Source organism: Anomalospiza imberbis, chromosome 12, assembly GCF_031753505.1.
Source record: "Anomalospiza imberbis isolate Cuckoo-Finch-1a 21T00152 chromosome 12, ASM3175350v1, whole genome shotgun sequence".
Lineage (NCBI taxonomy): Eukaryota > Metazoa > Chordata > Aves > Passeriformes > Viduidae > Anomalospiza > Anomalospiza imberbis.
In genome coordinates, this window is record NC_089692.1 from 19445681 (window position 1) to 19469828 (window position 24148).

Genomic DNA, 24148 nt, shown 5'->3' on the forward strand with positions numbered 1-24148 from the left:
AATAAAAATATAAAATAAAAATAAAATAAAAATAAAATATACATATAAATATACATATAATTAAAATAAAATAAAATTAAAATAAAATTAAAATTAAAATGAAATTAAAATAAAATAAAATTTTAAAATAAAATTTTAAAATAAAAATAAAAATAAAATTATATATTATATTTAGTCATAGAATAATAGTATTATTATATCATCTAATAACATATCATATATTTTATACAATAAGCATTTCCCTGTGGCCCAACACTTCAGAAATGCCTTCAGGAATGTCAGCAGCAGCAGCTTTTTCATGGAGTGGGATCTGGAATGTTCTACGCCGTGCATCCATCCCCACGGAGCCTGCAGCTCTCAAAGGGGCTCTTTGTGACCCGAGTGGGAATGGCCGGGGGGACTCTGGGAATGTCCCCAGCTTTGGGAATGCAGCACATTTTTCCAGTGGCACAAATGGAAAATGCTGCACGGAGAGGGGAAATGCCAGAAGTTGTCAGAGGTTCAGATGAAATCATTCCCTTTGGAAGTTGGCAGGGCTCATTTCCAGATTGGGGTGACCCCGAAAGATGGAAAAGTTTCTCTTCTAACCCGTGCCTCCAAAGAAAGACTCAGCAGTCTTCAGCCGTCCGGTCTCAAGGTAGTTTATTGTGTGTTAGCTAAAAGATTTCTCCCTGAGCTGCTGCGGTCCGTTCAGCAGTCAGGCAGGGGCACACTCTGACTCCCAGGGGGCTGGTGCCCTCTTTTATATCATCCATGACGTGTTGAATGTTTATGGTTTTACCCCAATGCCCACCACCTGTATTGAACAGTGACTTTCTACTCTAAACCAATCTGTGAGTGCCAACATCACCAAGAACACGGAGGTTAGGAAGGAGAAAGAAGGAGGACAGGGCACACCCAAATCCCTCCATCTTAGAACTTCTGACCCCCATGTACAAAACTCAGACCCCTCTGTACAGCACTCAAAAACTCTTCCTCTCACTTTGTGACTACTTCTACTATAACATCTAAACTTTTGTGATTTCTTGTTCTTCCTGCAAGGTTGGTAAATTGTTCCATGGATCGGGTTCAAAGCCACAGGGGTCTGTGGCTGCATTCCAGGGTCTCAAATGCTTCTGACCTGGGCCCGGAACATCCAAGAGTGTCCAAGGGACATTCTGGGTTCCGACAGTAAGTGGCACTGAGCTCACCCCAGCAAAGCTGAGTTTTCCCTGGAACTGCCCCCTGACATTTGGGATGTGTTAATGCAAGCTCAGCAGAGTCCGGGGGGTGGATCCAGCGGGATTTGCTGCTGCTGAGCAGGAATTCCAGCAGGGAAAACAGGGAAAAGCACAAGGGGGAAAGTGGGAATGGGATTGCTCAGGAGGGGCAAAGCTAGCTCCATTCCCTGGGTTCAGATCAGCTCCTCACCGGTGTGGAGAAGGAAAAGGCTCAGTGATCCCTTAAATACAGATTTGGGATTGCAGGTGGAGCAGGAGCAGCCTTGGCAGTGCAGGGGTTTGTTCCTATAAGATCAGTGGGAACGTGGATTTGGGGGATCTGCAGGAGCTCCAGGAGGGTGCTCAGGATTCCAGCAGCTCCTGCTCCCTCTCTCTGGACTCTCCGGCCCTGGAATTAACCCCTGATCAGTCACATCCAGGGTGAAAATAGGCAGAAATTTTCATTTCCATGGATTTGGAATGTGAAATTTCTCACAGTCGGAGGCTCTCAAACTATTTAAAAAAGTCCCCCTGTTCACTCTTTGTCTGCTATGCTCTGGGTGCCACCATTTAAACTTTAAAATCACATTTAAAATCTAATTATTAACTCTTATTGCTCTTCTTACAACTCTGTCCAACCGTACTCTGGGATGTCCAGTGCTTTAATATTTATTTCTAGTTTTAGGATGGATTATTCCTAAAGATTTTCAATCTGACTGCACATAAAAAGGAGAAAAAAAAATTGAAATTGATCTTTTTCAGTGCTGTTTTATGCCTTATCTCCTCTGTGGTTTATTTACTGTACAGTGGCTTTCTTTGTGCTTTGTGTGATCCAATTCCTGAGCAATATATTCAGGAAAAAGCTCCAAGTAGGTAAATAAAAGGATCAGAGGGAATTCTTGGTCAGCTGCAAATCTCCTTGGAGAGTCTTTCATCCCTTTCTTTCCTGTGCTTTTATCTCCTTGTTATGACAAAAGCTTAAATAGCACTTATTGCCTCCTTCTCCTTAAATCCCATTTCTCCTTTCTCCTTAAAAAGTGTGAAACTTGGATTTAAAGGGGGTTGGGGAGTGATTTTTGAGGGATAAAGTTTGGAGTTGTTGGGACTGTTCCATCCTGGCAGGATCCAGCCCCAGATTGCTCCAGAGGAAAATGTTGGTACCAGGACCAGAACAGGCTGCAAAAACACCTCGTGTTCAGCCAGAAATTGTGAATTAAGGGGGAAATAGTCCCAGAATTTCCTTAGGAACTGGGAATTCAGTGGGGGAATATTCCCAAAATTTCCTTAGGGAATTAAGTGGGGAAATATTCCCAACATTTCCTTAGGAGCTGGGAATTCATTGGGGAAATATTCCCAGAATTCCCTTAGGAACTGTGAATTAAGGGGGAAAATATTCCCACAATTTCCTTAGGAGCTGGGAATTAATGGGGGAAATAGTCCCAGAATTTCCATAGGAGCTGGGAATTCCGTGGGGAAATATTCCCAGAATTTCCTTAGGAACTGGGAATTCATGGGGGGAAATATTCCCAAAATTTCCATAGGAGCTGGGAATTCAGTGGGGAAATAGTCCCAGAATTTCCCTAGGGAATTTAGTGGGGAAATAGTCCCAGAATTTCCTTAGGAACTGGAAATTAATGGGGAAAATATCCCCAAAATTTCCATAGGAGCTGGGAATTCAAGGGGGAAATAGTCTCAGAATTTCCTTAGGAACTGAGAATTCAGGGGGAAAATATTCCCACAATTTCCTTAGGGGATTTATTGTGGAAATATTCCCTTAGGAGCTGGGAATTCGGGGCTGCCTCTGCTGCCAGCTGGAGGAATTCAGTGTGAGGGGGCTCAGTGGCACCAGGGTCATTCTGGGTCTCTCCATGAGCTGCTTTTGCTGAACTTCCACACTTTTTACAGGATTTTTAAGGGAAAAAAACCAACCCCAGCATGTTCTGTGTTAGATACGAAAAACTGCTTTTTATGAGCACGAGCTCGATGGAATCTTACATTAACGGGATCTTGGCATTTTGCACTCCCAGGGAGCGTCTGGATCCATGTGAGGGCTGGAAATTCTCTCGTTTGTATCAGCCCCAGACTCGAGCAAGGCCAAATGTGGGTGGGTTTTGATTTTTCCTCCAATGCTGAACCCATTTTCAGCCCTTCCTCATCTCCACAAACAGCCAGACGCAGTCAGGCTCAGACTGGAGGGTGTGTGAAGAAAAATCTGCTCATCTAAATCAAAATAATTCATCCCTTAATGGGCTGGGAGGAGGAAGAACTTTCCCTGACACTCTCAAAACTCCTTCCCCATCCCACAAATCCCTGTCAGCCACAGCTTGTGCTCCTTCCCTCTGCACAGCTTTGGGGATAACCTTATCAGGTTATCACTTTTATTGCTGCCTGACTCCTGATGGATGTTTGAGCCACCAAAGCTGCCAAAAAATGATGGTTTATATACAATTAATCCATTGATTCAGCTCTCTTTGTCCAGCATTTTCCTCTCTACTCCAATAGCTGGAGTGTCCTAAGAATTAAAAAATTTCCTACCAGACTTCCCACGGATTAGAGGAAAGTTTGGAGTTGTGGAGGGAGAAGATTCCCAGCAGCCCAGGGAACACTCTGTGTTCGCTGCTTGGAGAAAACCACATTTTTTCTTTCAGAACTGAGGGGTTGATTGTAAAAATAAGGCACTTCAACCTTCTAAGGGTGGATTTTATACAGCTCTGGTGAGCTTTAGTTCCACTTCCACTCGTGTGGCCACACGAGGCTTGCTTTGGGGTGGGACTTTCCCCCCTTTTCCCTCCATTGAGACAAAATTTCGGTGGGTAGAACACGAGTGAAGCTGAACTGGCTGCACACAACTATTCCTGAGCACAAATATGTGCTCCCAGCCTTTATTTGAGGTTCTATCCTCGTTTTACATTATCCCAGCTGGGTATTAAAGTGAGCTCCAGAACTGGCAATAGCTTGGGGAAAAGCAGATGTGGACTCAGAGCAAACAACACTTCTGGGTCCAGAGCTCTCCTTGATGTCTGCTTCAAACTCACACTCCAGGAAAAAAAAATAAAATAAAATGGAGAGGCCTTCCAGAATGCCTTTTCAAACATGCAAATGACGCTGGGAAAGTTTAACATGTATGCAAATGTGATCTGGAGAGGGGAATTAAAGACCTTTGGCTGCCCTGGAGGCTCAGCTGGTAGCAAAATAGAAATTTCTTGCTGGATGGGAGAGCGAGGTTCAAGCACAGGCCAGGGATGGCTGGGAGCTCCACGTAGGTGAAACTTGGAGCTCTACAGCAAAGCCAGGGGTTCAGAGATGTTCTGGTTCCTGTAATTCCATCCCCTGGATGTGGCTGGAGTGGAAAATGAGCACAAAGGGTAAACAGAGGGGTGAGGAGCGCACAGAACCTCGGAGAGCCCCAGCAAGGGTAAAACTGCCCTGACAACTCACATATGGTTGGAGTTTAATCCACGGGGGAGAACAGGCACTCCACGCCCGTGCCAATTGTTTTCCACCCCCAAAGCAAAGAGATTTTAATGATTTATAGCAGAGCAGGGTGGATGTGTTACCTAATGGCTTTAGAATGACTTGATGCAGTTTTCGAAGCGATGCAGGAAGTGCAGTGGATAAACAAATCCCTTCTTATTCCTCTTTGTTCCCATTTGAAACAGAGCTTTAGTTCTCTGCTAAAATCCCAATTTCTCTGGGAGTGCTTTCCATGCAAGCAGAAAAAAAAAAAAAATTAAAAATCCCTCCCAGAAAAAGGATTTTGTTTGTGGGCTCAACATGGCACGTAATTGGCAAATCCTGTGCTTGAAGGATTTGTACAATTTCTTACATGTCAGGCTACTGGCTTCAAATTGAGACAAGTCCATAAAGGAGGAAATTAATTCAAGGAATCACAAATTCATTTGCAAAATTGGGAAAGCATCATGGGCGGCCCCAGAACTTGTAGTACATGACTTAGTCAAACAAACTGAAACTCTCTGAGGATTAATTTCTGGTTTATGGCTGGAAATTAGAAAAAGAACATTTGCATCATTGCAAATGCTTGGTGTGAAAGAAGCACCAATTCCCAAGCTTTTCTCCAGGGGATTGGAAACATTTGTCCACTTAGTGCCTTGGCAAAAGGGAAGCACCTGTGGAATTCCAGCAGAAATGTGGCCTCAGGTGGAGAAAACGGAGATAATTCATGGCTTATCTGTGAGCCCTGCTGGGAATCTGAGGGTGCTGATTTGTGCAGCTCTGAGCTTATTAAATCCATCAAAACCCAGTATTTTAAAATCGACAGCGGCTGTGTGGAAGGACATCCACCTCCATGGAGGAAATCCATCAGCTTTCCTAATTGCTTTTCTTCAGGAAAAGGCTTTGGACATCAGAGATGATTTTCTGGGGTGGGAGATGATGGATGACTTTTAATATCCAGCCCATCTGCTCTGAGTTCTGGTCACTGCCAGAGCCACTCTCACCTTGCCCAGTGCCAGTAATTGCAATAAAATAGATAAAACTTCTGTTCCTTTGGACTCCTTGGACATGAACTTTCCTAGGAGATAGAAGGCAGGAGTAGAGCTGGAGGTGGGTGTTTTAATTCCTTTCCTACCAGTATCCTGTAGCTTTTGTAGGAGTGTTTGGAGAAGAGCAGGTGTTCTCTCATATGGTTTTCATTCCAAACCCCATATGTTTATTTTTAGCTGAAATTCTGGGATTCATATTCCCTCTCCACATGGAAGTACCCCCTACAACACAGAGAACTCCTCATGTTCAGTAGAGCTCTGTCACTCCTGTCAGGAGATTTGGGTGGGAAAGGAAAACCAAAGACAACAGACAGCTCCAGGTTCTGGATTCCTTCCCTGTCCAGGAAATCAGGGAGCATCTTCCCAAAGGAGGGGGGCTGTTAAAGAGAACAAACCCTGAGGGACCGACTCTGCTCTTTAACTTGGGTCAAGTTTCCACTTTTCCTTGTCCTGGGGAATTTTTTTCCATGAATTCTATCCAGAGCAGGGTTTTTTTGGTGCGAGTTTCTGTTAGAAACTCATTATTGTGATTCAGGTAATTCTCCAGAGCACTGTTTGCTCCTTTAAGTGCTCTTTAATTGACAAGCACTGGCTTTGAACTTTCTCCAGCTCCTGATTTATAGCTCAGGCTCCTCACTCTGGTTTTTCCTGCCATCCTCCTCCTGCTTTTCCTTTGAAGCCACCACGAGCTTCTGATCCTGATGGATGGAACTCCAGCTGGTGACATCATTCCACAATTGAAGTGGAGGAGGGAGAAGATTCATTTTCTTAGACCTTTTCCTGAGCTGTGCAATCCTAGAACTTCTCTGTGTCTCCATGCTCGTTTTCCCCATCCATATTTCCCCTGGTTAATGGGATCCTGTCAGGGACAGTAGGAGCAGTGTTTCGTTACTCTGGCAACAAGAGCCAAACTTTGAGATGTTATTTTGCTTCTATTAAAAAAAAAAAAAACCCACTGCCAGTTATGATGTAAACATTTGCAGCTCCCCCTAAATCTCTTTTTTTTCTGGAATTGAAGTGAAATGACCCTTCTGAGGGCAAAGTGAGGGATTGGAGCAGACGTTTCCCAGCTGTGTGGGATTTGGGGAGACCCTCGGTGATCTGTTCAGACTCTTTTTAAGTGGCATATTTACTGCCAGCCTCACTGGAGGGGATGGAGCTTCTCAGCAGCACTGAGAGGCCAAATCCTCCTCTGAATTTATTTAGGAAAAGATTGGATGCTCTTCCCGCTGCAACTGCCTGAAGCCTTCAGCAGAATTTCATGGGAAGTGCTGAAAATAGCCCAGCATTTCTCCTGACCTTTTGTTTATAGCAGAACTGAATCCACCAGGAATTCAAGACCAGGGTGCCATTTCAAGCCAGGTTTATATTTTTCAGACAAGCAGGGATTTGCCACATTTGGATGGAAAGGGAGCCATTCCTTCAGGAATGAGGGATCCTGTCCCTCTTGGCTGGGTCATGGCACTCAGCAGATTTCCCACCAGGCAGATGCTGCGGGAGTCACCCTCAGTTATTCCTTGGAATGACCTCTCCCAGTGCTGGTCACTTGCAGGAGTCTGCATCACCCATCTTTGACTCCTTCCTTGAGCTCTTGCACTCGGCAGCTCCAGTTTAGGAAGATTTCCCTGACTCTGGAGCATTTTTCTCTGGATTATCCAGCCATTACTCAGTTGTACATTGAATAAAACCCAACAATAACATTCTGCTGGGAAAAAAAAAAAAAACATTTAAGCCAAAGGCTTCTTTAGTATTGCTCAGAACAGTGAATTATCGTAGAGATCTGGAATTGCCCACTCCTGAAAACTCTTCCTTTGGGAGGCAGTTCCATGGATTTGCTGTGCTCACTGCTGGCACGGAACCATTTCTTCAGAAACTCTTGCAGTTGTGTAGATCTGGGGACTCCTGAGGGACCTTAAAGCTCACCCAGATCCACCCCTGCCATGGGACACCTTCCACTATCCCAGGTTGCTCCAAGCCCCATCCAGGGGACACTTCAGGGATGGGGAAGCCAGAAATTCTCTCGGAATTCCATTCCAGCACCTCACCACCTCTCAGGGAGGAATTCCTTCCCAATATCCCATCCACCCCTGCCCTCTGGCAGTGGGAAGCCATTCCCTGTGTCCTGTCCCTCTATCCCTTGTCCAGTCTCTTCCCCATCTTTCTTGGAGCCCCTTCAGGCACTGCAAAGTCACAGTTTGGCCACCCTGTAGCTTCTCCAAGCTGAACAATCCCAGTTCTCCCAGACTTTCCCTGTAGGAGAGGCGATCCATCCCTTTGAAGTGCAGGTTGGTTTTGGGAAGAGCCATCAGGTAACTCCAGAGCTATCCTGAGAAGTTTCCCTTGGAGCACAATTCCCTGGGAGGGTCTTGGAGCAGGAGATGAGTCAGAGGAACCATCCAGATTTCCTTTCTTCCCAATATCCCCTTGAATTTGATCTAGGGAGCGAGATGAGGTAACTCCTCTTTTCATAACCAGTCATTTCTACTGAAATTCCATCTGCACTCAAACTGCCAATTAATTATAACTATAATTAACCTTTGCACGTGTGCTGGTTTCGGGTGGATTTTCAGTGGAAGTCTGTGCTTGGATTTGATGCATTTGACATCGTTGTTCAGGGCCTGAACCCATCCCTGCCAGAAATCAAAGCAAAGCCACACTTTGCCATCACTCCTCTCACTCCACCTGACCACGGCAGGCAGGAAAAGGGACATTTTGGGGACATTTAGGTGGCTGCAGGTTGTGTTCCCACGTTCCCAGGACAGGAAGGGAATTTCAGAGCTGGGATCACCGGGCAAGAGCTGGGATGGTTTATTCTTCTCATACAGTTAAATAATGCCCCTGCTAAAAACACACTCTGGGCTTCTCCTTTTGGTTTCTCCCCACTCCGTGGAGCTGAAATCAGTTTCCTTTTCCATGCCTGTGATTTTGGGGAATTTCCAAGGGGTGATCCCTGTTCTATGGCCCTGCAGGGGGTTCCCTAATGAAGCTTTGACAGATTTAAGGTCACTTTTTGCAGGGTTCCACTCAGCACTCCCAGAAATGCACAGCAGGGACAGTTCCTCCACTCTGAACTGCTTTCATTTATGCTGAATTTATTTTCATGTCGGCACATTTCATGTCAGAAAGAAATAACAAATTTAGGTACAAGTTGTTGCTGGGGAAGGGAAGGTCTCCAAGGAAGTAGCTCATGAAGTTCCCTCGCTTTAAGAGCAGTGGATGCTTTTTATTTTGTTTTACTTTAACCCAACACGCTTTTCTTTTCAGAGCAATTAATTGGGATATTAATGGGAATAAAGCACCTGAAAGCTCTTGCAGTGGGATTTTCTGCAAGGCCCTTATCCCACAGCCCTGCATTTCCTTCACAGTGGAATATTTGAGGATGTGAGCCACTAAATGAATGTTTTGCTGGCACTAAATGCAGGAGATGGTTTTAGTTTAAGGCTCCAAAAGTTTCGGACTGAAAAGAATCAGCGATAGGGAGTTATCTTTTTGAAGAGAACTCTTATCAGCAGAGCGTCTTATCATTTGGAGGAGCTGTGTTTGTCATTTGAACGCGTTTGGCCATCAGTGTCCCAGGATTTTCAGCTCCCAGAAACATCCACTCCTTCTGGGATTCCAAACCTCACCTTGGTTTAAAGAAACATCACCTTTTACTGCATTCCTGCTGTAGAAATGGGGGAAAAACATGGGGAAAAAGGCACCAGAATCCCAGGATATCTTATTTTTGAGATTCTTATAGGTAGGCAAACACATGTGCTTGCTCAGATTAATAAAATAGCTCAATAGCAAGAATTGTTCAAAAATGGGGTTCAGAAGGTTCGAAATGTTTTTTAGAAGGTTCAAAAATGGGGTTTCTATGGTTCAAAATGTGTTTTAGAAGGTTCAAAAAGGGGGTTTAGAAGGTTCAAAATGGGGTTTAGCAGGTTTGAAAGATGTTATAGGAACTGAACCATGTTTGAATAATTTTGGAAGAAGTTAAAAGAAAATTTCTTATATTTTATTCTTTAAAACAAGATCCCTTCCATGCCTTAGCAGTTGGATGTTAAATGGGAACTATTTATGTTATAAGATAAAATGGATTTGACATGGAAAGAAAGAGAGCAGAGAAAGTAACTGGTTTTCATTATTAATATTCATTTTATTATGTTTTGTGTGGTAAATATCTCACTGAAGAAGGGTCAAAACAGAGAAATTTGGGAGATCAGTTTTTTTCATGTCCCAAATCACCAAGACTTTGAAAGAGAGCATGATAGAGGGGAAAAAAATGGGGAGAGGAGAGGGAAAAACCTGAAGAGCAAGGCAGAGATTGAGGTCAGGGATGGCACAGGGGGAGAATCCCCGAATCCCGGAATGGTTGGGTTGGAAGGGACATTGGGGTCACCCCATCCCACCCCATGTCATGGACAGGGACACCTGCACTCTCCCAGGTGCTCCAACCCAAACTGTTCCAGGACTCCGTGCTCATGGGGTTGTTCAGTCACTCCCAGCCCTTCTGAACTTTCCAGTTGAGAAATAATTGAGAAAAAAAGTCATTTCAAACCTGTAGGGGTTCAGTGGGACAAAGGGTGGTTCCAAAACCAATACTGGGGGATGAGAGAATTCTGCTCATTCCTTAAAAGCAGACTGGGACATCCTTGAGCAGCTTGGTGCTGGTGCTGTCTCAGAACACCCAAGATCCCAATAAAATCCTGACAACACCCTGGAGGTCATTCCTGGAGGTCACCTCCTCTTCCTCCCACGCTCCCTGGGGAAATTTGGGTCCAGCCCCTCGTCCATGGCCACCCACCTGCAGATCAGCTGAGAAATCATTCTTTGGTCAGCAGAACCTTTGTGAACAATGTTATTTTTTGCTCTTTGTTCTCTTCTTTTGGTTTGAAAGATTCCTTTTGTTCGTTGTGTTCAAATGTTTAGAAATCCCTCATTTGTGGCTTGTAAAAATTAAATTTGAATGTGGGGCTGGGTTTGAGAAATGCAAGGGGGACTTGTTATTTTTTATATACATTTATTTTATGCTGATTTCTGTTTCAAGAAGGGGATTAAAATGAGTTTATCCCAAGCCCATTTTTAAGCGCTTTGAGATGGATCAGTTCTTCTGTGGATTTGAAGCCTTTGAGGGACTTGTTGTCTTCTCCAGCCAAATGCAGATGGGATAAACATAAGCATTAATTAGGAATTCCTAAATCTACTCCTTCCTATTGATAGGAATATAAACATTGCTGTAATAAATGCCTTGGCTGTGGGAAGGAATATCTTGGATTTGGGTGTTCATGCAGGAAAACCTTGCTCAGTGATTTCTGATGGTATCACACTCACAGCAGGATCTGTCACTCTGTCCCAATAAACTTGCCATAATTAACATAATTATCAATCTCACAAGACCAAATGCATTGAGCATCCAGTATGGGAATCCATGTGCTCCATGTTTTGTGAGAGCAGTTGGGACTGAGGAACAGCTTCTCTTGTGGTTCCTTTAGTGGGTTTTGGTGTTGGATCTGGATTTATCTGGGTGGTTCATGGGGTGCTCTGGTTGGGTTTGTCTGGGTGGTTCATGGGGTGTTCTGGTTGGGTTTGTCTGGTTGGTTCATGGGGTATTCTGGTTGGATTTGTTTGGGTGGTTCATGGGGTGTTCTGGTTGGGTTTGTCTGGGTGGTTCATGGGGTGTTCTGGTTGGGTTTGTCTGGGTGGTTCATGGGGTGTTCTGGTTGGGTTTGTCTGGGTGGTTCATGGGGTGTTCCTGGTTGGATTTGTTTGGGTGGTTCATGGGGTATTCCTGGTCTGGGAGATGGTCTGGCCCAAATGTGAAGACAGTTAACTACACTTTATATGGAGTTCAGAGCCATGCACTAATGCAGGACAGGATTTGAAAAATACAAAAACTAAATTCTTAATCAGCCCTGCTGGGCAGGGAGCTGGGACCAGTTGCCCTCTGTGCTCCTCCTGATGCCTTGAGAGGCTACCTAGAACAGCAGCTGGACAGTTGAAGGAATAAAGCAGGGATTTATTAAAAGGACTCAATGGATACACCTTGGGCAGTACAAGAGCCCAAGATGGACAGCAGATCACGAGTTTGCACACTTTTATAAGTTTTGGTCCATTTCCCTGTTGGGGTTAATTGTCCAATCACAGCTCCAGGTGATGCAGTCCCATTCTCCCAGATTGCTCTCCTCCATTCCCTGTTGTTTGGATTTTTTGGGTCTTTTGGGCCTTTTTGTTGTTTGCACTTTTTGGGGTTGAAGCTGCAGCGGTGTCCTTGGTTCTGGGGCTGGAAAAGGATTGTTCTGTGTGAGCTGTGAGGAGAGCTGCTGACACGTCATATGGAGTTCAGAGTTACTTACCAACGCAGCGCAGAATCTGAAAATACAAAACCTAAAACTTCAGCATCACTGCCAGCCTGCCTTGGTGGCATTCCCAGCTCTCACCTCTCTCTCCTGCCTTCCCACAGGTGCTGCAGGGGGCTCAGCTGATCGCCGTGGCCTCGGCCGAGCCCGCGGCCGGCGGCGTGGACGGCTCCCCGCTGCAGGGCAGTGACATCCAGGTGCAGTACGTGCAGCTGACCCCCGTGACAGACCACGCTGCCACCAGCCAAGTATGGAGCCTTCTCTTCCTCTTCCTCTTCCTCTTCCTCTTCCTCTTCCTCTTCCTCTTCCTCTTCCTCTTCCTCTTCCTCTTCCTCTTCCTCTTCCTCTTCCTCTTCCTCTTCCTCTTCCTCTTCCCCTTCCCCTTCCCCTTCCCCTTCCCCTTCCTCTTCCTCTTCCTCTTCCTCTTCCTCTTCCCCTTCCCCTTCCCCTTCCTCTTCCTCTTCCTCTTCTTCTCCTCCCCTGTCCCCTCTCCCTCTCCCTTTGAAAAGCTGTCAGATCTGTTTTATATCTACCCACAAATACAAGCAGTTCATCATCCTCTTTCCAAACCATAAAAACTATCATTTATAATAAGAAACATCAATTTTTTGAAAAGCAGAAATGATCCTTGACTGCTCCTGCTTTTCTGTCCTTGCTCAGTGCCTCTGGAGAAGTTATTTTGGTCCCTGGCGTGTCCTTGAAGGCTGAGAGCCATCACAAAGGACAGCACCAAAAAGGGGGCTGCAATCGGCCAAAAAGTATTTTCAGACTGAGGTTTCCCTCAGAAAAGCTATTCCTGTCCTGACAGCAGTTTTCCAGTTGTTTTGATCAACAGAAAGTCCAGTTGGAAGTGAACACTTGATCCTCTCTGCTTGAGAAGGAATTGTTGGGGTTTTTTTGGTCGTTTTTAATCAGTTTGAACAGACGTAAATCTGAGCTTAGAAAAAGTCTGTCATCAGCTTGAAGCTTTGGTGACAGCACCACAAAGTTTATTTAAAACACTTGGAACACGTTTTCTGAATTTGGGCACATGTGGTTTTGAAAATCTTCTTCGAGTGGTTGTGGAATTCCATTTGCCTCGGCACTGCCCTTGTCAATACTTTGTTTTTAACAGTGCTCTGGACACTGAGGGTGTTCTGCAGGGATTGTGCCTTGTTTTTTATGGATCCTCCATCACTGCTGCTCCTGTGGATTTAATGAATCCGAGAACAACGGGGAGACCCTGACTTGGGAAGGACCCACAAGGATCATGACCCCAAATAAGAGTGAGGGCTGTTCCTCATGCTGCTGTCCCCTCTCCAAGCCTGGGCAATTCCCAGATTTCCCTCCCATGGGGTTTCTCCTCGTGCTCCCTCCTCATCCAGCACCTCCTCAGGAAGGAATTCTGGAGCAAAGTCCCCAAGAGCAGCAGCTCCCCCAGGAGTTCCTCCCTCTTCAGGGACACTCTGCACCGTGTTGGTTTTTGTGCTGTGGTTAACCACAGAGGTTTCCAGGGAGAGCAGGGAAGGAATGTGGCAGGAAAAGGAAAAGCAGACAAGTCCCAAAACAAGTCGGCCGTAAATATTTCCTCCCTTTGCACCAAGTGAAAACTGAGGATCTGGAGAGGAGCTGGAGAAACCAACTTGGTGTTTGCACTGCTCTGAGTTTATCCATAATTCAGGAGCTTTTTTTGTGGGTAAAAATATGGAATTTTCCTGTGGAGAAGGATGTCTCATGTGAAGGGAAAAGTCTTATCTGTGGGAAGGGAAGATCCAAGTGAGGCTGCACGGGCACTTCCACCTGGTCCTTTGTCAAGGTGCTGAGATGTTCCCAAGGATTTTGCAGCTCTTTATCAATCAAAGCTCATTAAAGTGGAATTTATTTTCCACCTGGGTTGGAATCTGCGCCAATTCCCTGTTAGAAACAGCACAAATGTGCTGATTTATTTCATGTCTCACAACAAGGTACCATTTTCTGCCCTTTTTTTCCCCTGAAATCCCTGCTCTGAGTTCAGCTGGAGCAAAGCAAAGTCCACTTCAGTTTTGTATTTTCATTCTATTCATGAATGATTTTTGCTTGGCTTTTTTTCATGTTTTGACAGCAGTTTGCAAAGTCTAGAAATACAGAATATTTGGATTAAAAATCTGTGCTCAGATGCAATGCTGGTGGTAAATTTTGTTAGATTTGGAAAAAACCCCACCATCATTCCAAATACAAATTCTTGTAATCCCTTCAGGTCTGAGGTTGGATCAATATTTGGTGTTGCTGTTGTGCTGATATTTGATAATTCTATTTACTCAATACACTTTTCCTCTAAACAGGAAAAAAACCTTTGAGGATTATTTGAATTTTTTTGTGCTATCCAATTTACCAATCTCGTAGATTTATTCAGCACCTTGGCATGAATTTATCGAACTTTTAAGCAAACACAAAATACCCTTCAAATTAAACAGGGAAAAAATTCCTGCAGCCAAATGCAATTTCTGGCAACAAGGCAGAGAGAAATAAATTAATTTAGGAGCAGCACTTCAGTATTTTGAACTTCTGGTGGTTTAATTTGAGTAAGAAATAAGCTGGGACTGTGTAATAAAACCTAAAAGCTGGGAATTCAGGTGGATTTTCCCCCTTGTGGATCTTTTGGCAGGTTCAAGGCTGGGAGCACAAAGCAGGACCTCAAATGAGGCTTTTTTTAGCACCAAAATCCTCTCAGAGAGAGAACTCTGTGGCCAGGGTGTTGCACAGAGCATCCTTTAGAGGTGTTTATGAGGCAAAATCCAGCAAGGGCAGATCTCTGGAATGAGGGGGAGTTTAGAGGGAAAAAACCCTGAAATCCTTGCCCTGCGCTTGGAATTTTATCCGTGCCGTGATCGCTGCTGGGCAGGGGAAGCTTTGTTGGGTGTGAGGGGCTCAGTGCAGGCCAGTGCAGCTGCTCTGGATGCTGCTCCTCTCACAGCTCTGCAGGTGCTTTCCTGGCTCCCAGAAATTTGGATTTTCCCTCCCCAGTCGTTCCTGGTAGCAGGGAGTTGGTTTGTAAAGAGGTTTTTCCTTTGGAGGTTTCAATCTGTTGTGCTCACTCGTAATTCTTCCTGGTTTTCCCTGGGAAGGGAGGAGAGTCAGGCCTGCAGGAGGATTTTCCTCTGAGGAAAAGCTGACTGTAGTCGTGCTGGTCTCACTTCACCCTAAACAGGGAAAGGCTGCAGTGGGGAAAATCAGCATTTTTTGACCCCATCCTGCTCCAATGAGGAAATTCCAAGGACAAAGCCAGCAGGTGATTTCACTGCCCTTACCCCCAGCAGCTCTGGCACTCCAGAACTCTCTCCTGTCTTTTCCATGCTCATCCCTGGTGCCCCTTCCAGCTCCCTGTTCCCAACGTCTCTCTGTTGGGATGAGCCTTCCACAGCTTCAGTTTGGTGCCAGACTCTGTATTTATTTCCTTTATTTGGAGCTGGTTCTTTTCCTGGGAAGAGAGAGGGAATAATTGCCTTGGTGCCACTCGTGATTTTGTAGATGTTTATCATAATTGCATTATTTCATCTTCCTCATTAGGCTTCATGGAGGCTCTTGATGTTATTTTTGGTGCCTTTGTGAATGTGTTCCCATTCCCACTGTCACAGAGCCCACATCCATGCGGATTTTGCTCTGGAATTTTTTCCAGTGGTATTCACAAAAACTTTATATTTGTATAATAAGCTCTCATTCTCTTGGTTCCACCAATAAAAAGTACTTCTGGATTGATTTCCTGCTGTCCCGTTCCCCTTTGCAGGGCACTGATTCCCTTCAATCAGCAATCCAGCCAGAAATGCAGATAGAACACGGAGCCATCCAAATCCAGTGAGAGGATTGAGGAATGCTGGGGAGCTGGCAGTGAACTCCAGCCAGAGGTGGAGTGGCAAGGGCTGGAAAAACCTCCCAGACCTCAGAACCTCCAGCCATGCCCTGCTCTGCCACACCTGGGATAATTCCAACTTCAATCAGAGCTGCATCATGACACCAGTCCAAGTCCTGGCCTTCAAAAAAAACCCTGTGGGCTGCACTTAAATCCACTCAGAGAGGACAAAATCTAATCTTTCATGGGGAGAGGAAGAACTCTCCTGCATCCAAACTGTGAGACTCCATCCCTGCCCATGCCGTCGGTCCCTTCTGTGAAAATGGAATGTCTGCAGATGTTTGGGGTATTGCTGCCCTGCACTACCTGCTTTGCCATGTAGAGAAAGTTCCAGAGCTCAGATATTTTTCACTGTTGGAACAGCCTTTTTTTTTTTTTTTAATTTGCTATGGTGTTTATAACAAAAAAAAAAAAAAAGAAAATATTTAAAAAAAGGAAAAATCCCTTGACAGCAAGTCTTGGCCTTTTGCTGGTGTTTTCTGTTCAGTGTCATGAAAACTGTATTTGCAGAAGACTAACACTTTTGTTTGTACTGTTGCTTAACTACTTTTCTAGGGGAAAATGCTTTAAAAATGCTGTAATTACGCATTTCTAATGAAAAATAAATGTGTATTTATGAATAGTGCAGCTCTAAGTTGCTCTGCCTTGGGAATGAGTCCGGTTGGGCAGGAATGTTGTCCTGGAGGAGCTGGGGGTGGATCCACGTTCAGCCTCTAAGGAAGAACCCAATCTCAGACCATTTTATTTTCTAAATTCCCAATCCCAGACCATTTTATTTTCTAAATTCCCAATCCCAGGCTATTTTGTTATTTACATTCCCAATGCAAGAAAAATGGGATAGCTGAGTTTTTGAGTGTGTGAAATGGAATGAATTTATGAAATAATCTTACGTAATGTGAACAATTATGAGCTCTCTCCCTTTCAGTTCCTCCTGCCTCCTTTGTCCAGCAATTCCCCAGAGTGGGATTCATCCATCTGAATCCAACATCCAAGATCCAGGTGAAATCCCCTTTCCTCTGAACGTTCTAGGAAATTTAATACAGATTTTGACAAAGCACCATTGTCCCATTTGCTAATCCTGAGTGCAAAGGAAACCTGCTTGCTGTCACCTGGTTATTTTAATGAGGCATGTTTTGGAAAACAGGGTTTGGAAAACAGAGTTTGGAAAATAAGAGTTTGATAAATAAGGTTTGTAATACAGAGTTTGGAAAATGAGAGAGGGACGTGCTGCTTTGTATTTGATTTCCAGCTGATTTCCCACAGGGTCATTCCCAATATATGGCTCATAATGCACTTAATGAATTGATAAATGAGGTATGGCCACAAATCCCACATGTTGGAATCCAGGAGAACTTAAATTTTTATTTTTTTATTACCAAAGGAAGGGTTAAGCACCCCCAGGTTCTGGGAATGTTGTCCCTGGTAAGTGTTACACTTTCTATAAATTCCTCCTTCTCTTTAGGATATTTCTTGACACAGAAGCACAATGCAGACAACCACAGCTTGTGGAGCTCGGGGTCTGCAGCAGGCCGGGAATTTGGCTGCTCTTCAGCTCCTTTTTCAGTGGTGTTCCTCAGCCTGGGGGAACTTTGAAGAGCTTGGCACCCAAAGAGAGGCCTAAAAATAGTCAGGCCTGGATAAGCATGGAATCATGGAATGGTTTGGGTGGGAAGGGACCTTAAGGACCATCCAAATCCACCCCCTTCCATGGGCAGGGACACCTCCCACTATCCCAGGTTATTCCAACCTGGCCTTGGACACTTCCAGGGATGGAGCAGCCACAGCTTCTCTGGGAAATCCATTCCAGGGCCTCCCCACCCTCCCAGGGAACAGTTCCTTCCAAAGATCCATCCATCCCTGCCCCCAGTGGGAATCCATTCCCTGTGTCCTGTCAGGTAGAGTTGGGAATTCTGCTCCATTCCTCTGGTTTGTGAACTCAGAATTTTTTCCTCTTTGCATTTTCCAGCTGAAGTTCAGGAGGAGCTCAGGAGCTCAGGAGACTTCAGCACTGAGCTAGGGATTCTGGTGAGTATTCCCTGTGCTTTCTCCCTCTCTGGGGGTTGGAACTCCCTGTCCAGGCACAAAGGTCTCCAGGAATGCCGGACTGATCTCCTTTTCCAGGCAGGAAATATCTCCAGGAATGCTGGATTGATCTCCTTGTCCAGGCAGGAGAGGTCTCCAGGAATGCTGGATTGATCTCCTTGTCCAGGCAGGAGAGGTCTCCAGGAATGCTGGATTGATCTCCTTGTCCAGGCACAAAGGTCTCCAGGAATGCTGGATTGATCTCCTTGTCCAGGCACAAAGGTCTCCAGGAATGCTGGATTGATCTCCTTGTCCAGGCAGGAAAGGTCTCCAGGAATGCTGGATTGATCTCCTTGTCCAGGCACAAAGGTCTCCAGGAATGCTGGATTGATCTCCTTGTCCAGGCACAAAGGTCTCCAGGAATGCTGGATTGATCTCCTTGTCCAGGCAGGAGAGGTCTCCAGGAATGCTGGATTGATCTCCTTGTCCAGGCAGGAGAGGTCTCCAGGAATGCTGGATTGATCTCCTTGTCCAGGCAGGAGAGGTCTCCAGGAATGCTGGATTGATCTCCTTGTCCAGGCAGGAAAGGTCTCCAGGAATGCTGGATGTGTTCTCCAGGCATCACAGCCTGTGCCACCAACAAATAAATAATTCCCCAAATGAGTAATTCTGGGATGGATTCCCTCCTGGGAATGTCTCTGAGGTTCTGAGCAGGGTGAAGGCACCTTCACCTCGAGCTTGTACCAAAGACATCCAGAATCCAGGAAGAAATCCTGGAAGTTTTGGAAGATAAGGCAGCAGGAGCTCCTGGGTGCCCTGAGGGTCTGCCTGGCTCTGAGATTGGGAGGGTTGGTGTTGGTTCACCATGGATGTGGATCCATCCTTGAATACAATTTTCAGTAAATCCCCTAGAAACACTCAATTTACATCTCAGTCTCTGCTTTTCTACCGATAACATTCTTTTTTCCTCAGCAAACCTTCCAACATCCTCATTTTCACTGTTCTTTTCCTCACGCTGCTTCTGTCCAAGAGAGATGGAGACCAGGATTGTTCAGAGGACATTTCTTGTGGGGTTAGACTTGGATCTGCTGCTTCTTTTATTGGAATTCACCTCATGCCCTGCAGAGTCCAGTTTTTCTGGGATGATTTTGGTGAGAGCAATATTTGGTGTTCAGTTTTTTTTTTGGGGGGGGGGGAAGAGCCTCTGGTTGCCCTACGTGGCCCTGCTGGTTATTTTTAATATTCAGTTCACTAAAGCCACGACCATTTATCCTGATTTTTACTGAAATTCTCTTAGTGGGCCATTATCAAGACCCTTCAGATCATTTAATCTTGAATCCTGCCTGAAAGGAAGAATCCTTAAGGGTTTCCTGATTAAAGATAAAATATTCTGGTTTGATGGATTGTACAGCAAGAAATCGGTCTCAGAAAAGTGAGGGATGTGGGGAATTTCTTTCCTGCTTTTTCTCCCCTGTTAGTTTAATGTATTTTGTCTTGCAAAACAAATCTATGAAAACCATCACCCTTCTGTGACCCAAATAAAGAAGAATGTCCTCGTGAGCTGCATTTTCAGGCATTTCAGCATTGACATTTTGCCTGTAAAGCAAAGAATCCCATCCAGAAAATAAAAAAGTTGCTCATCTCTGTGGTGGAGCTCCTGCTGTGTGGAGATCCTCTGCTGGCCCTGGATTTTATGATCCAATTCAATGGATATGGAGTTTCCTGTTAGAAAAAGATGGGGAGAAAACCAATCCCTACAAAAAACCCCAAATCCCGAATCACTGTGGGATCTCTGCTCCTGTTAGCAATCAGTTTTCCTGCCCAATTTCCAATCATCCCGGCGCTGCAGATTTGGAGCTGGAGCTGTGATGGGGCAGGAGCTGGTTCCCATTATCAGGGACACGAATGTTCCTTTCATTCCTGGTGATCCCAAAGCTCTGCCGGGAGCTGGGCTGGTTCGGAGGAGCCCTGGCCAGTCAGAGCTCATTTCCTGGCATGGAGCTGGGAAAAAGGGAATCACTGAGCTGGGAAAAGTGAGATCCGTGTTCCCTGTGCTGCTGCTGCTGCCTGGCACTCCTCAAGGATCCCAAAAAATGGGAATTTTGGCAGGAGGAGCCGTGCAGAGCCCACAGTCCAAGGCAGGGCTCAACTCTCCTCTTGCTCAAGGTGATTTTTAATCAAATCTTGTTCCTTATCGTGATAAATTGGATGGGAATGGATGAAAGCCTGCTTTCCCCCATTTGTGCCTCATACAAAGTTTAATCCAGCAGCACATGTCTCCTTTGATTAACTTTTTTTTTTGCCTTTTTTAAAACTGAATTCTACTTTTCTAAGTTTTCTCCTTTTCGTTTCCTATACAATTTTTCCTTTTTGTGCAAAGGAAAAGTATATCCTCTAGTGATAAATAATAAAATTTCATATTTTGGGCAGAAAAGATATCTTTTATATATCTTACCTATTTTATTCATCATATGGATTTTTAAATTAACCAACAGGCAGGGAAAAATTCTGTAGATCTGCTCCCTCTGTTTAATCTGTGTTACGGATGTTTAATTAAACTGCCCAGCTGCAGCTCTCCATCAGGTTTATGATGAGATTTTATTTTATATAATTATTATAGTTTATTTAATGTATACCATTTTCCAGTAAATGGATTATTCCAGGTTTTTCCTGTGAGTTAAAGTGGTGCTGAAACACAACAAAAACCTGGATGGAAAACGGAGTTTAGGCTGAACTTGTGCTCATTGTCCCTCAGTGTTCCATGAGCTGGACTTTGATGGGATTTTAAAAAATGACCATGAAAATGAGAAATGTCCCTGAGTCCCTGCTTTTCCTCGGGAATCTTTGGGATTTCTGTTTTCCAGATGCACTGGGCTTGGCTGGCTCTGAAGCAGTGAAATCAAAGGCACTTTGCTGTTTGGTTGTTGCCACAGAGACACAGCTCTGCTGCCCATGGGCTGAAATGGTTCCACTTGGGAATGGGGGACTCTCCATCCCATTTCCCATTGCCTTGCTGGGAAAAACAGGAAAAAACTGGGAGGTGTCCAGCACTGCTTGAGTAGCTGAAAGGTATGCTTCAGATATATATTTATATATATATACACACTCATTTATTTCTATTTATTTGTATAATTATATATATATATATATATATTCATCTATTTATTTACATAGGTGCATGTTTGAAATATTTTAATATATACATGACATATAAAATATAGGGTATATTTATTTTTATATGCACCATGTATAAAATATCAATTTATATATATATGTAGTATTTAATATATATTATATAGTAATATATAATGTGTAGTATATATAATATATAATAGTATATATTAATATATTTACATACTATATATAATATATAAAAGCATAAATAATATATAATATATAATATATATATACTATATAATTTATATATACACACCATATATACAATATCTATATTTATTTTTATATATGCACCATGGATACTATGTATATTTCTTTTTATATGAATACACCCTATATACAACATACATTTCTATTTAGACACACACTATTTATTTTTATTTTATTTTATTTTATTTTTATTTTTTTTTTATTTTTATAATGTTTTGGGGCTTATTTTTATTTTTATATTTATTATATTGTATTTCTATTTAATGTCTATTTCTATTTTATATATCTATATTTATTTCTGTATCTATTTCTATATTTATAAACCCCATGCTCTGCTGCATTCTGAATTCCGTTAATCAGGAAAAACTAAAGCAATTTCAGCCCTTCATTTCATGCACCGGGAAGATGGTTTTTACTGGGCTGATTTAACAGCTCCCAAAATCCCCCAGTTGGAAATTCCAGCGTCTGATGCTAATTAGGAACATTTTCAGTCAATATCCAGATTTTTCCCTGCAGCTCCCACGTGGCACCGAAAGCAAACCTCCCTTTGGGAGCACTCAGGTGATGGCCCCGGGAATTCTGCTGGTTCCCAGTTTGGGTGGAACAGCAAACTCCCGGTTTGGTGCCTTTTCTCCCCAAAATTCCTGCTCCCAGCTCCTCTGGGGCGGCTCCTGTCAGCCTCATCCGATGGGATTTGTCCAGGGAACGCCGCGCTCTCCTTGGGGCCATCTGCCTTGCACAATTCCTGGGATTTTACAGCCATGGCATTACTCAATCCTCCCTCAACTCTCTTAATCCCCCTGCTCTAATGGGCTCCCTGCTCTCCTCAGCAAAACCAGCAGAGAAATTGAAAAAAAAAAATCCAAATGTTCAGAAAAGAGGAGGAGGGAGGGATCCAGGGAAAAGCGAGGCAAAAAAAAACCGAGGAGCAGTTTGTTGGTTTGGTTGGATCCCTCCCTCCTTTTCCAGGCTCAGGTTGCTTTTCCCTCCTCTCTGCAGCCCAGGGAAGGGGGTTCCTGGGAAATTCCTCATTTTCTGGCATGAAAGAGTTCCCCAAATTTCCTCATTCACCCCAGGAGCAGCAGCGCTGGAGGTAGGCAGGGGCGAGGCGGCGGGGAGAGGCTCGGGGGGGATTTTCCATCTTTTTTTTCTTTTTTTCCTTTCCCATTTTGTTTATCCCTTGCTGGGTTTTGAAGGAGTCTGTAAACATCTGGGGGGATTACATCTGGTTTGGGTTCTGCCTGAAATTCCTGGGAGTTTCGTTCAGTTGAGCATTAGAACGAAACCAGCAGCTCCTCTGGCAGGTTCTGCCTCAGGATTTTCCAAAAATAAACTCTGCATCCCCATACTTCCCCCTCTGACACTTCCCTGAGTTTTCATGGAAGTTTTCTTGTGTGGCAAAGAGCTCAGTGAACCTGCAGTTCAGTGACAAAAATTTATTTTCCATATTGTGAAAAGTGGAATGTCTTATTTTTCCTGCCAGAAAATCGAGTTTGTAGGATTATTCCCTTAAAAACTTTGGAATGTCTTTGCATGGATTGACAGTTTTCCATGCAAACACAACACTCTTGGCACTGATAAAACTCATTGATAGGAAGTGGTTGAGAATTTGGAGGTGGGGTTTTTGTGTTTGGTTGTTGTTTTATTTTGGGATTCACCTGTGCCATTCCCTGCTCCGATCCCGCTGGAATCCCAGCTCTGTGCTGCACAGGTGTCCTTGGATTTGAGGTCCCGCAGGCTCTGGGCTTCAAGTCTATATCTTGCAGCTTTAATCCATGTGCAGATCCATCAAGTTGAGGGTCAGTTGAAAAGCTTATGATTGGAGTTTTCCTGTTGGGAAGAAAAATTGGGGAAAAGCTTTTCAGTTAGGGCAGGGAAGGAACTGCAGGAACTGCAAGCCAGGAAATCCAGGTGGGAATCGAGGCAGAGGGATTGGCAGCGTGTGGAGGAGGAGCAATGCCCAAACAGCTCTGGAGTGGAGGATTCCTCAACTTCAGGTCCCTTCTGCCACTGCCAAGTGTCACCAAATGCAGCTCCATGGTGCCATCAGGTGCCTTGGGATGGGAATGGGAATGGAAATGGGAATAGGAGTAGGAATGGGAATGGGAATAGGAATGGGAATGGGAATGGGAATAGAAATAGGAATGGGAATGGGAATAGGAATGGGAATAGGAATGGGAATAGGAATGGGAATGGGAATAGGAATGGGAAGGGGAATAGGAATGGGAATGGGAATGGGAATAGAAATAGGAATAGGAATGGGAATGGGAATGGGAATGGGAATAGGAATGGGAATGGGAATAGGAATAGGAATAGGAATAGGAATAGGAATAGGAATGGGAATAGGAATAGGAATGGGAATGGGAATGGGAATGGGAATAGGAATAGAAATAGGAATGGGAATGGGAATAGGAATGGGAATGGGAATGGGAATGGGAATGGGAATAGGAATAGAAATAGGAATGGGAATGGGAATAGGAATGGGAATAGGAATAGGAACAGAAATGGGAATGGGAATAGGAATGGGAATGGGAATGGGAATGGGAATGGGAATAGGAGTAGGAATGGGAATGGGAATGGGAATAGGAATGGGAATGGGAATGGGAATGGGAATAGGAATGGGAATGGGAATGGGAATGGTGTGTGGCAGCCTGGCATGGGTGTGCAAGGCTGATCCCAAGGGATGCCCCTGGATCCACACAGTCCAGAATTACTGGATCCATTCCCAGGCTCTGTCCTTCTGTTCCCTCCCTGTCCCAAAAAGCACCACCCAATAATGTGGGAAATATCCTAAATTTAGAGAATCAGGAATCATTCAGGCTGGAAAAGACCTGC

General features: G+C 44.4%; 1 protein-coding gene across 4 annotated transcripts in view; it reads left to right on the forward strand.

Annotated features, from left to right (window-relative positions):
• Nucleotides 1-16526, forward strand: part of BANP (BTG3 associated nuclear protein) — a 117987-nt gene extending 101461 nt beyond the window's left edge. For all 4 annotated transcript variants that reach the window (XM_068203179.1, XM_068203182.1, XM_068203181.1 and 1 more), the window contains 2 exons: nucleotides 12144-12287; nucleotides 15782-16526. In XM_068203179.1, the coding sequence (XP_068059280.1) occupies nucleotides 12144-12287; nucleotides 15782-15853 (216 nt within the window). In that variant the 3' untranslated portion in view covers nucleotides 15854-16526. The remainder of the gene's footprint in view (nucleotides 1-12143; nucleotides 12288-15781) is intronic.
• Nucleotides 16527-24148: the final 7622 nt, after the last annotated feature.